We start from the raw sequence: 14190 nt of genomic DNA on the forward strand, positions 1-14190 counted from the left end.
TCCCACCACCTCAAATAACTACCAGTAAGGACACTTCATCTTTGGGTTCCTGTGCCACTCATTTCCAGAGCATCGCCAAGCCTGTCACCCAGCCATCGTCACCTCCCATCATTCCCATTGACTCACCTCATCCTCCTCTCAGTGGCGAGGCCTCATCATGGTCCTGCTGGGAGGTCACTCCTTCTGGGCGTCAGGAGTCCGTGGCTCCGCCTCCTGCCTCGTCGTGCTCTGTCCTGCCTCGACCCGTCGGCCTGGCTCCTGCACCTACACTCCTCCTCCCCTCGACTCCGGCTCCGACCATCGAGCATTCAGACTCACTGGGCTCCCTCGGTACGTCGGCTCCCCCTGGGTCGGACGTCGCCAAGCCTCCGCTGCGGACTTGCGGGCCGTGCGCTGCTCTTCGGCCCTCCACCCCTTCGGCTTCGGCAAGCTCCGCCCTCCCTCAGGCTCCACCTCCGCCCTCGGTCACTCCAGCTCGTCCTCTGCTCTCCGGATCTCCACCTTCGCCTCGGAAAGTCGTCACTGCGGCTTCGTCGCGGCCGCCCAGGTCATCGGCATCCCATCACCGCCTCGGACTTCCGTCTGCGCGGGGGATTCCACCCTCCAAGGCTCCGTCACCGTTGGTCATCTCCACGAAACCACCATCAAGGCTCCTACCACTGTTGACGTCACCTTGGGTCACCGCCTTGGCTGTGCTCTGGGTCACATCCACCTGGCCACTCCTACCTCCTCCAATCCCGCCTTGGTTGTCATCTTCCAGTCTTCTGCCTGCCTCCGGTTCCTGCTCCTGGCCACACCCTCGTCCTCCTCCCAAGCCGCCTCCATTTCTCCTTTCACGGCGTGAGGACACGCCTTTCCGGAGGGGGGCATAATGTCACAGTCTGTTTAGTTTCAGTTTCAGTTTATGGACTTTGTTTTCGTTCTGTGATCACATGTTCTGTTTTCCGCCTTAATCATTAGTTATCTGTATCACCTGTGTCTATTTAATCACCCTTGTTATGTTTGCTATTTAGTTTGCCCCCGTTCACTCAGTCCTGGTCCATTCACCGTTGTAAGATGTTGTGTTGCTTCTCTATGCCTGTTAACCTGTGGATTACGTCATTAAAACTAGTATTTGGATTTCTACTCCTCGTCTGTGCTCCTTCCTGCAGCAAACCGTAACAGCCTCATTCAAAGGATAACATATTACTCAAGTAAGCAAATGAAGCAAGTATTTAAAGGGACAGTTTACTCAAGAATTCAAATATGTCATCATACTTGTTAACATCAACATCATCATATATGCACACTAGGACTGGGTATTGACACAATTTTCACGATTCGATTTCTATTCATATGCTTGCGATTCGATTATTTTGGATGTAGTATATCAGATGCCGTACAGTACATGGCAAATTTTCTAGAGGAAAACAATCTCTCAACTAATGCTGTAAACTTAACCTGGGAGTCAGTTGGTACTACATTACGATAATATTGAAGGTTAAAATTAACTTATTTATATACAAACATTTAAATTACACTCAATGATGTTTTTATTATAAATAAAGTTTAGAATTACATAATCATATTTCTACTCCAATTTGTTTTTTTTTTAAATATAAACATTTAAACTGTCATAACTGATTTATTCGAACATGCATTAAATATTGAATAACATAAAAAATTATAATGAGTATGTAACAGTGCATAGCTATATTTATCAGAATGTTGCTCTCTAGAGTCACTTTTCTAGCTAAATAATGAGTTTATGGTCACTGAATATGTTTTTCTGAGGTAAATGTGACGTTACGCGACATTGTTTACAAGCTGTTTTAATGACGTCTTTCTGAGGTTGAAACACTGATTGAGCGATTACACGAGACATGATACGGATTTCAGTAAGTTGTACTGTACATTTTAACATGCCTTCAGATGTTCATGCATGTTTATTTTGCGCTGTAACTGGTATTAAAGCGGAGGAGAGGATGATCAAATGCGCTCGTGCTGCCGCTTCTCTTTAACTGAGGTGCTAAAACGATCGGTCACGTCACATTAAACAGCGCCATAACTGTATTTATTTTTTGAATCTGATAATAAGATGGACATCATTTGAAATCTGAGACTTTGCTTCATATCAAAAGTAACAAAGGGTATTGCGATTTATTGGATGGGAGGCGCTGCATATTCTGCTCATTCATCAAGTGAAAGCAGACTAGACTAATTAATTCCTGGGATTTAAGAATCGATATTGGTTCGTAAAAATGAGAATCGATTAAAATCAATATTTTTTACCCAGCCCTAATGCACACCTGTGATTTTTTTTCCTTCAACAATAGGTCTCAAATCTCTAATCTCAAAAACAGTACAAACACAAGGCATTATTCTTTGTCATACACATTTTGAGGAACATGGGGAATAAATGATGACCAAACGTTAATTTTCTGGTATCCAATATGAGAAAGAGAACTATCCCTTGGCTTGTAGTATTTATCCAGTGTGCTTTGAAATGTAAAGAATCACTATGGCTTCAAATTGCCTCAGGCTGTTGATGTCTGAGATGTCTAAATTTTCCAGACTAACCATTGTTCTTAAAGTGTCTTAGGGAGTTGTCTTTTAAAACCACCCTAAACCTTACACGGTAAACTGTAAATGTCAAAAGCTTGACTATTAATCATCCTGTTGATTCTATTGAGAAAACACCCAACCCGAAACCTCTCATTTCCTGCAAAGTGTTCACAAGACAGAAACAACTTCAAAGTTTAAAAGATCTCCCACACTAATCCAGACAACTATCCGAGACAACTGTTCAGCATAGACACAGCCTTACGTGGAAGTCTATGACAACTGGGGAATAACTAGAGATGCAAAGATACATTTCCAAAAACTTTCTAAAATTTCCTGAAAGTTTCCAAAATCCTGGAAAGTTTCCACCATTTCCGGAATTGGTGGAAAAAATTCCAGAAACTTTCCAGGATTTTGGGAAATTTTGTAAAGTTTCTGGAAATTTACAGTAAATTTAGCCTTTCCAGGATTTTTGGACATTTTTGGGAAATTTTGGAATTTTTTCACCCCTTTGCATCCCTAGGGGTGTTCTGGCTAGTTTCCAGGGGTTTCGTAGCCAGGTTTATTCTAGACGAGGCATTCTGATGGTATCTATGGTGTTGCTAGATGGTTTATAAAGTATTCTGGGTGGTTTCATGAAAGTCTTTGTCAAGCCAAAATAATAACATTACTGTTCTTATACTGTAGCTTTCAACACCGGATTGGATAGAACAGCTGTGCAAGCGGCATGTGTGTGTGTGTTAGTATATGAAGAAGGAAAATTGGAGTGTGAGAAAGTATGGAAACATCTGCAACAACACTTAAGAGCTTCCAAACCCCGTCCCTGAGGTGACACTTTGTTGTCAAGGCTGCACTGAGATAGAAGTGTCTGTGTTGATCATTTGGTAACGACTAAAGATCACACAAAATGACATCATGAGCGAGTAAACATTCCGACAGTTATTCACAACACCATAGCTGTCCGTCCAGCTCGGAATTCCAAGAACAGATGTCAAGAGTAAAAGAAGCCAAACTGCAGCAGCATACAGTAGAGTCCTGCCAACACCTGCGAAGTTCCACATCTTGCTTTCATATTTGCAGAGATCAAGCTTAAATTCCCCTCATTTGTCAGTCTCTTCTTTTACCATTCTGAGCTTCCAGAATATGAAAACATTGCTAAATGTGGGCACACCTGCAGTCACTGTACATTATTAGCAGGCCCACATTATCTGCACTTTTTTGGGGAGGAAATCGGCAAAACAGATTTAAATATTGTCAAATGTGTTGTATGGATGTGAGAGTGCAACACTTGCATTGTCAAATTAGCTACAATATTTAACGAACAAATCCAGAAAATTACTTTGCATTTACTGCGATTCAGTAGGACTGGTAATCAATTCAGATTTCCCAGTTCAATATGATTCAGATACAATTGCTCTTGATTCTTCGTTTGAATTCAATTCTAATTCATTATGTGTTCACACTTGGCAGATTTGGTTCAGTTAAATGAACTCTGGTGCGATGTTAGTGTGGTTCATTTGAGCAAGTGTGAATGCTGCCATCTGAACCCTGGTGCGCATCAAACAAGTGGACCAAGACCCTGAAAAGATGGGTCTCTGTCTGCTTTCAAATGAACTCTGGTGTGGTTCGACTGAAATATGAACGCAACACGGACCAAAGGGATGTAAATGAACCAAAAACAGGACATGATGTCACAAGACAGAATGCTCAAGCATACCCATTTTTTCTCGTCATAGTCGCGATGTTGCCCATCACAGTTCGGTACAGGCATCAGAACCGCGTCTCCATCGTTTTTTTGTGTGTGATGGAGGGATTCCTGATGCTGTTTTGACTCCTTTACACATTTTATAAGCTCTGCATGAGTTTTCAGCTCCATCATATACCATCACATGTACGCACATACAGCAAGCACATTTAGCCCAGAACACAGCATTGTTTTGCATGTTGTTTTGATTTGTATCTTTAGGTTTGGTGTTAAAAATGACAGTGTGAACATCATTGTATCATTTTCTTTTTTTGATCCAGACCAAAATAACCAAGAGAAATGAACTACAAATGTGAAAACACCCTTACATGCAAATATTATCTCTCTGCTTAGGCAGTGTTTAATTACATTACATTTATTCATTTAATAGGCGTCTTTTACCAAAACAACTTACAAATTAGGAAAAATCACAATAAATTTGTCATAGGACCTAGTGTTGTCAAAAGTACTGGTACTTCGATACCAAGTCGGTACTGAAATTTTGAAAATGTGACGATATCAGCATTTCTGTAGTACTGGGAGTACCGAGTATACGGGTATATTCGGTACCCACTGATAGGGCTGTGCCATTATTTACGTGAATATGACACAAAGCTTTGTTTACAAAATAAATAATAGGTTAACAATTAAATGTGACATCGCAGCCATGGAAACATTTTGGTTCATGCCAATTGAGAGAGGTACGTGAATCAAAAAATTTCAGATTTGTCAGCTTTGTATTCTGATTTGCGAATCACGATCTGGTCACCTGATTAGCAGAGAATTTAACAATATTCCATTAGTTATTCCACTGAACATAGAATCTGTGTTTCTTCTCCCAAATCTTCACTTACGTAGGGGATTATAAATGTTTCTTCCTTCAGTTCGCTTTTAATTAATTATATTTGCATTCTTTACTGTGGTAGAAAAGTAGCTAAAGTAGAAAAAACACTATAGAACAGAAAACTTTTTGCTTGCACATCAATTTCTATTTAACACAGTTTGTGCTTGGTATTAGGCACGTCAAGTTTATTTGTATAGTGCATTTCACACACGCTGGTGATTTTTAGTTTTGCTTTCTCTGGTATCAATATCAAACATGGCCTGAATGTCTGAAGATAAAACTCACTCTTCAGACCGTTTACAACAAGCGTCAGTCGCTTGTAACATCAGGAAATAACATGAAGATATTATTAAAGAGATGCTCTCTTTCCTGCTCGTGTACCACATCCCTCTCAAAGCGTAGAGCGGCAATATGACGCATCTTTGTGTTTTTTTGGGGTTTTTTTTAAATAATATTTAACCGTCTTATTATTTAATAACTAGCTAAAACATTCTAAGACTGTGCTCAACATACAGCGATTGTTTTCTGCGACTGAAACCGATTTATATACTTACACATGGAATTTGAACACCGACTGTAATCGCAGACTGGACGCAACTGGCTCTGACTGAACGCGTTTGAGCGCGATCAGTCATAAGTATCAATTTACATTCATAATCGGCCTTACAATCGTTAAGTGTGTGTGCGGCTTTAAGTTACCTTACCATTATTTACTGATATTTATTTAATAGTTTTACAGGCTGTGGTGTGTTGTTTCACTGAAGGAAGTGCTAAAATAAACACGCACGTCTGTTGCAAAATGGATGTTTGAGCATTTTTTTATTTATTTTTTTATATTTCAAAATGTATTTAATTGAGCTATGTATATATACACATACAGAAACTTACACACCAAAGACTATAGAATAACACAAGACGTGTCACTCGTATTGTTTTGAATGGGAGAAAGTGTACCTCGCAATACAGCGGAATAAGTCCCGCCTTCTTAATAAAAGCCAATCGCCGACTGGTAAAGTCATTGCGTCATTTCAGCGGCCGTTAGAATCACCGGTTTCTATAGAAACAGTCAGACGCGCGCCTCCTTAGAGACGCGCATTTAGGTCTGCACATGCGCATTAGCTTCATCCAGCCTGAAAAATAGTTTTTTTGTCATGATTCGAGCGTTAAGAAACTAAATTTATGAGCCGGTTGTTGTTAGATTTCATTGGTGATTTCAAATATGAAATTTAATTGTAAGGTTGGCGAACCGTTTTGGAGAATTTGATGTTTCCCCCGTTCAAATAGATTGCATGATGCCCAGGATGCCCGAGAGGCGTTTCAAAGATGGCCGCCGAGTGAAATGACTTGTCTTAAAGGGACTTTGATACACACACACGCTTCAAATATGTATATGCATGATAACCATCATATTTAATATGTTTTTCAAATAGGCTAGTTAAATAAAATAGTAAAATAGTTCAAACAGGTTTTCCTGTGGTACCGAAATTAGTACAGAGAACCGTAAAATTTTATTGGTATTGGTACCGACTACTGGAATTTTGGTACCATGACAACACTAATAGGAGCCAACAATATTGATTGCACACAATGTCAGGTTTAAAGTATAAAGTTTCACACTGATTCACACGTTTTTTGTTGTTGTTGTTGTTTTTTTAACTGGACATATCATGTAAATCTGACTTTTTCGGTGTTTAAGTGCTATAATCAGGTCCCCAGTTCATCTACCAACCCAGAAAACGTGAAAAAGGACAACCCAGTAACTTTCTCTGCAAGCATGTGAAGAAAAAGAAAAAAAAAGTCGCTCAGATTTCACTCCCCTTGTGACGTAGGGAGGGTATATTATTTATATTACCTCCCCTTAATCTGTAACTTCTTCCTGAGTCTCTCCATCAATGTCGACTCCGGTTTGAACAATGTAAGGCTGAACACCGTTACTGACAATCCTCATTTTGGCTTCATGAGATTCTCCAGCTTTGTTGTTGTTGAGCTGTTAAAGCTCCGCCCTCTTCTGGAAAGGGGGCGGGAGCAGCAGCTCATTTACATTTAAAGGGACACACACAAAAATGGTGTGTTTTTTCTCACACCCAAATAGGGGCAAATTTGACAAGCTATAATAAATGATCTGTGGGGTATTTTGAACTGAAACTTCACAGACACATTATACAACGTGCTAAGAGATCTGCAAGGTAATAGAGTGAAATCAAACTCATGTTTTTTGGACCAAATATTCAAACCTCATGTAAAAACAGTGTAAATAAATTGTGCAGCTTGGCAAAAGGCTGGAAATTTTGGATTTACAAACAAAGTTGCACCACAGACATAAGACGGTTGATGGCCTGATGCCCCGCGGTGCCAGAGAAACCAGAATCCTGCCCCCGAATTACACAACAACTTCTGTGTGGTTAAGAGTCACGCTGTTTAACACAGCAAAACTTTCCCTCTGTAAACCCCATGGGCAAATCTAATCAAATGATCCTGGGTGCAAAATCAGAGCGCTTGTGCGAGGCTCATAAAAAGCCTTCAAAATATCAGACTCGCCTCTGATTAAAATCACAATAACGCAGGGATGTGCTCATAGCCATCGTGGGAGATGTAACGTGTGTGTGATAGAGAAAATAATGCAGAAATAGAGAGTTATGAGAACCTGCTGGAAAAAAATCTCTCAGATTTCACAGAAAATGCTTCCAGCCTTTGGAACGCTCTCAGCTGACATCATCCTCTGCTAGCAAAATCTGAACCCATGGAGCACAAATTTCCAAAGTCTTAAAGTCCAAAGTGTGTTAATAAAGATCATATTTGACGCTAATGTGTATGGAGGATTCAACGTCCAGATCTCCTCACTCATGATATAGACGGCTAATCAGCCTCATGTGGTTTTCAAGGACCAGTTCTGCGTCTGGTTTGTATATTTTAAATTTCCTAGTCTTCTGACTCTCAGACTGTAGTATTTCCCCCACAGCCATGGATTATTACACCAGATAAGTACAAATGGCTCTGAGGTCAAATTAACAAGCATCACACTGAACGCAGCAACCATTTTTCTGTAATCTTCAGTCATATCTAAGAGGGAAATGAAAACTGTAGACCCTGTTCTTCACTAGACAACTTTAAAGTAACAAATGCAATTACTTCCTCATTTCCCCAGCAAAGAAATTAACCAGGAGAATTTTGCAAGAGACTCCCCCTCCCTAAAGTTCATTTCCCATGACCTCCACATGTGTCCAAGAGCGTTTCTCAGCTCTGCTCTGCAGGCAGGAAATGCACCGATGTCAAAGGTTGAGGCAATGCTTGCGACAACAGAGACTTTAATTACAGTCAGACTGTCTTGTAAACAAACACACAACGTCTAAATCTTCACTCATAAACAGCCCGGTTTGCAGCGACAGATCACACAAATTTCATTCCTACCCAGTGCATTATATTCATATATTTACTTTCAGCTACATAAAATTGCTTATTCCAGAACTCACATTATGCATCACTATGATTTTTCTTTACAGCAAATGGAGCTGGAATGAGCAATGAACTGCTTGAAAACTGGAAACTTTCTTCCTATTCTCCTCATTCCATATAATCTTTGAATCCACAAGACGAAAGAACAAATACACATGCATTAGTATTACAATCTTTCATTACACTTTCCTACAGACTCAAATATCCACACTTACTGTACAACTGGGAAATTTCTACAATGCATGTTTTCTTTGCAATACGGTTTTAATTGTTAATCAATTTATAGTTCTTCCCGCATCATCCTCAAATTCTATCTGCAGAAACCATTTACTAACAAAAGCTAGTTAACCCCTTAATGGTAACCCCCATTTTTGAACACAGACATGAAAATGCACTTAAAGGTGCCCTCGAATGAAAAATAGAATTTATCTTGGCATAGTTGAATAACAAGAGTTCAGTACATGGAAATGACATACAGTGAGTCTCAAACTCCATTGTTTCTTCCTTCTTATATAAATCTCATTTGTTTAAAAGAATCTCAACATAACACAGACTGTTACGTAACAGGCGGGGTGTACGCCCCAATATTTGCATATGCCAGGCCATGTTCCCAACATTATGAAAGGCATTAGACAAGGGCAGCCAGTAATGTCTGGATCTGCACAGGTGAATCAACAGACTAAGTAAGCAAGCAAGAACAATAGCGAAAAATGGCAGATGGAGCAATAATAACTGACATGATCCATGATATCATGATATTTTTAGTGATATTTGTAAATTGTCTTTCTAAATGTTTCGTTAGCATGTTACTAATGTACTGTGGTTAAAGTTACCATCGTTTATTACTGTATTCACGGAGACAAGAGCCGTCACTATTTTCATTATTAAAAACTTGTAGTCTGTATAATTTATAAACACAACTTCATTCTTTATAAATCTCTCCAACAGTGCAGCATTAGCCGTTAGCCACGGAGCACAGCCTTAAATTCATTCAGAATCAAATATAAACAATATAACAGTATACAATACTCACATAATCCGACGCATGCATGCCGCATGCATGACGAACACTTTGTAAAGATCAATTTGAGGGTTATAGTAGCTGTGTAAACTTTGTTTATGCACTGTTCAAGGCAAGTGCGAGCTCCGTGGGCGTGGAGCAGGAGAATTAAAGGGCCAGCAGCCCTGAATCGGCTCATTTATAATGATGCCCCAAAATAGGCAGTTAAAAAAATGAATTTAAAAAAATCTATGGGGTATTTTGAGCTGAAACTTCACAGACACATTCAGGGGACACCTTAGACTTACATTACATCTTTTTAAAAAAAGTTCTAGGGCACCTTTAAATGGTTGTAATTCAAGAATGCTTTGGAATAGACCTAAATTTGATCTTGTTTTAAAGAAGACACTCATCAGATTGCACTTCAAAGCACTTCGAAAAATTAAAGAATGAAAAAAAATATAGAACTTTAAATTTACTGTAAATCAAATGTACTGTATTAAAATGTTTATATTTTACATAAAAATATATATTTTACAATTTTTTTTTATTCTAATACAGACATAAAATCCAAGCCATATGTCTAACCAAGCTGTGTTCCAAATTTGAAGTTGATATCACAAAAATTGAAGTTCCCATGAGATTTTGTTTAGGCGTTGTACCAAAAAAAGCCACCAGGTGTCACCCACTTTCGGGTCACAAATTAATACATTTCTGTCCAAATATCACTTATATAACAAAATATGGAAGCTTGAGATTCAGACCTTTCCAACGATATGTGTTTTGTCAAGATTAGAAAAGTTTTGACTATCAAGTATTTAGAAAAAAAAACAAAAATTGTAATGTCTAACATGACAACGCCCACTAGGGGTTGATGATTCCTGAAATATGTGATGTGAAAAAGGCAATAAATAAAAACAGCGCCAAGTGGGTGACAGTTAAGGGGCTAATGACATCATCTGCCAGGAAGTGACATCATTTTGATGTGAAAACAACATCACAACTGTACGATAAATTTAATGATATGATAATATCAAAGCTCAGAAATGACAACCTTGTAACCTAATTCTCAATCATCCTCTTGACTGCACGGCAAAAATCAAAGTTTTAGAAAAATACAACAAGCATATAAAAGTTTAAGTTTAAGACATACTGTAACCACACAACTACTCTAAACAGATCAAACCCAGGGTTAAGGAGTAAATCTTTTAGTGCTTACGGTCTACCTTCGGTCAGGCGGTCGACTGTGCCCATTACCATCCATCCCTGCAGCGGCCTGCATGGCTCTGAAATCCCTGGCACTGTAGAACAGAAAGCAAACACTGTACTCACTCGTGGCACTGCCTAAAGGGAGTGCTGACAGATTGAGAGGTTAAACTCGACGAGTCAGTTTTGCAGAAGGTGGTTCTTCATGCCGCAGTGTCAATAATGGGCATGGTTCCCTTGTTGAAAAAACAAACATCTTGAACGTACACCAGACAAGCTCCCAACTTGGTCAGGACCGATTTTAGAAGGGCTTTGGCCACTTTTCAGCTAAAAGACCAGCTAAAACCAGTCAAGATCAGCAAACCAGCTTAGTTTATATAAATATATATATAATAGGGCTGGGTAAAAAATATAGAATTCTCGATTTTAATCGATTCTCATTTTTACGAACCAATACCGATTCTTAAATCCCAAGAATCAATTAGTCTAGTCTGTTTTCAGTTGATGAATGAGCAGAATATGCAGCGCCTCCCATCCAATAAATCGCAATAATCTTTGTGTTTTGTTACTTTTGATATGAAGCAAAGTCTCAGATTTCAAAGGACGTCCATCTTATTATGAGATTCAAAATGTGGCGTGACAGATCGCTTTAGCGCCTCAGTTAAAGAGAAGCATGTGAACATCCTCTCCTCCGCTTTAATACCAGTTACAGCGCGAAATAAACATGCATGAACATCTGAAGGTATGTTAAAATATACAGTACAACTTACCAAAATTTGTGTCATGTCTCGTTTAATCGCTTAATTAGTGTTTCAACCTCAGAAAGACGTCAGTAAAACAGCTTGTAAACAATGTCACATAACGTCACATTTACCTCAGAAAAACATATTCAGTGACCATAAACTCATTAGTCAGCTAGAAAAATGAACTCTAGAGAGCAACATTCTGATAAATATAGCTATGCACTGTTACATACTCATAATTTTTAATGTTCTTCAATATTTAATGCATGTTCGAATAAATCAGTTATGACAGCCGCGATTTAGCTGTTTATATTTCAAAGAACAAATTGGAGTAGAAATATGATTACGTAATTCTAAACTTTATTAATATTAAAAAAACATCACTGAGTGTAATTTAAGTGTTTGTATATAAATAAGTTAATTTAACCTTCAATATTATTATAGTAGTACCAACTGACTCCCATGTGTAGTTTACAGCATTAGTTGAGAGATTTTTTTCCTCGAGAAAATTTGACATGTACTGTAACTGAAATACTACATCCAAAATAATCAATATCAAATCGGAATCGAATCGAAAGCATGTGAATAGTAATCGAATCGTGAAAATTGTCTCAACACCCAGCCCTAATATAAGTCTAGTGATGTGGTTCAAAGGTGACCTGGGTTCGAATCCCGCCTCAACATCCAACTATTATTTCACACAAACTTGGAAATTAACAAATCAGCCAGTGATCCCCATGCAGTTTTGTTATATGGAAAATAACAACATTGTGATAACTCATTTTTGTATTCAACAGGCAAGGGAGGAAAATCGGATTGGTTTAAATACGCACTGAGCTTTTGCTGGCTGTCAACTGTGAAGAAAAGGTTAAACACATCATGATAATTCAAAGCCTTACAATAGTTATTTTATTATAACTGTAAAAACGATAAAAAGCTATTTCCTAAAAAGTATTTGATCAAAATTACAGACAACATCGAAATATGGTTGAAAAAGGAATTCGTTTTTGACAATTTAGCCGGTGTGATTTGTGTTCAAGACAACCCGAGTTCGAATCCCGACTCAACATACTTTTTTTTTTTTTAAGTTTTTTTTTAAGCAAACCAAAAAATAAACTTGTCAGTCATCACCACGAAATACTATTTCATAAAAAGTATTTGAGCAAAAATACAGACAACATCGAAATATGGTTGAAAAACGAATTCGTTTTTGACATATTAGCCGGTGTGATTTGTGTTCAAAACGACATGAGTTCGAATCCCGACTCAACATACTTTTTTTAAAACATAGTTTTTTTAAGCAAAATAAAAAAATAAACTTGTCAATCATCACCATGAAGCAATTTTGACATTATATCCATAATTAATTTAGTGTTTCACGAATAAAACAGTATAATAGTTTGAATGAGCATGATTCATTGAACCTACCTTGATCGCCCTTGAAGTTTCCCGCGGCTGTCAACTGTCATCAGTCTCGCTACCAATACGTCAAAACACCATCATCAACACAACTTCAGCAGGTTTAGGAACGTTTCAGCTGACTTAAAGCACTCCTTATTGGTAACTGCATCACTTCTATCCCGTTACCCCCTTAGAATTCTGCAACTCCCACCATATTTTCCAGAGTCCTGCCCCTGTCAACAGACGCTCCTCTGTTCCTATTTAACCGAGAGGGAGACTGCAGCTCCGCATATTCAAGTCATGACACGATGAGTTACAATCACTGCCAGCCCTCCCATCTTCACACTGGATTCATCGACTGTTCACACTCCGGGAATGCGAATTTACATGTCGCCCCCGACGGGAAAAGTCTTAACAAAGCAGTGAATGTGCTCAAATCCCACGTACAGTAATGCCACGCGAGAGATTAGCTTGTTTCTCAAACCCAACATAATTCATTCATGAATATCATATTAGTAAAATATTGTTTGTCATGCCAATAATAGCCTATATGTTAATTTAAGTGCACTTGTACATGGAGGATTTTATACTGCCTTGACGTGTCGAACCACAACTGGCAAAATAGCGACATCTAGTGATTGGATGCTGTAGTACATACCAGACGCCTTCACCAAAATTAAATTTCTGTCATTATTTACTCACCTTCATGTCGTTTAAAAGACGTATCCTCACAAGTCTAAGGAGAGTTACTGAAGAATATCCACAGAAAAATATTTCTTACAACAACAGACTGTCACTAATCCAAGTCAAGACCCAAAAAAGCGGCCACGTGCTTTTATTTCCTCCTATTCTGTCTACGTGTCAAATTTGTGGACAACATATGAAGTCTCAATTATATTGCTCATGAATCTCAGCTCAAGTCATTTTGTTTGCGAGTCAAGTCTCGTGTTTTCTTCTCCGGTTAACCAAAGCACGCCACAAACTTCCCACACACACTAACAAGGTTATTTGACCAATTAAATTTAACCCAACTGCAGACGAGCATCACGGGAGGATTTTCTTTTCTTTTTCTGAGAGTCGTGAACATTTCCATGACATCCTGTGTGACAGTCTAAACATGTTTTGAATAAACTGAGCTAATCTTTTGTCTTGAGATAGTCTTAAAGTGGTATTTCACCCCCAAAATAAAAATTCTGTCATCATTTACTCACCCTCATGTTATTTTAAACCTGTATGAGTTTCTTTGTTCTGTTAAACA

General features: G+C 38.6%; 1 protein-coding gene across 7 annotated transcripts in view; it reads right to left on the bottom strand.

The window, feature by feature from the left end:
* Positions 1–13750, bottom strand: part of cobll1b (cordon-bleu WH2 repeat protein-like 1b) — an 89150-nt gene extending 75400 nt beyond the window's left edge. For 3 of the 7 annotated variants that reach the window (XM_067409980.1, XM_067409978.1, XM_067409977.1), the window contains exons 1-2: positions 12960–13117; positions 10809–10883 (exon numbers count right to left, since the gene is read on the bottom strand). In XM_067409980.1, the coding sequence (XP_067266081.1) occupies positions 10809–10883; positions 12960–13000 (116 nt within the window). In that variant the 5' untranslated portion in view covers positions 13001–13117. Of the gene's footprint in view, positions 1–10801; positions 10884–12959; positions 13118–13634 lie in introns of those variants that run through there. The other 4 variants (XM_067409983.1, XM_067409979.1, XM_067409982.1 and 1 more) reach the window with 3 other exon arrangements.
* Positions 13751–14190: the final 440 nt, after the last annotated feature.

The sequence above is a fragment of the Chanodichthys erythropterus genome, chromosome 14 (assembly GCF_024489055.1).
Source record: "Chanodichthys erythropterus isolate Z2021 chromosome 14, ASM2448905v1, whole genome shotgun sequence".
Taxonomy (NCBI): domain Eukaryota; kingdom Metazoa; phylum Chordata; class Actinopteri; order Cypriniformes; family Xenocyprididae; genus Chanodichthys; species Chanodichthys erythropterus.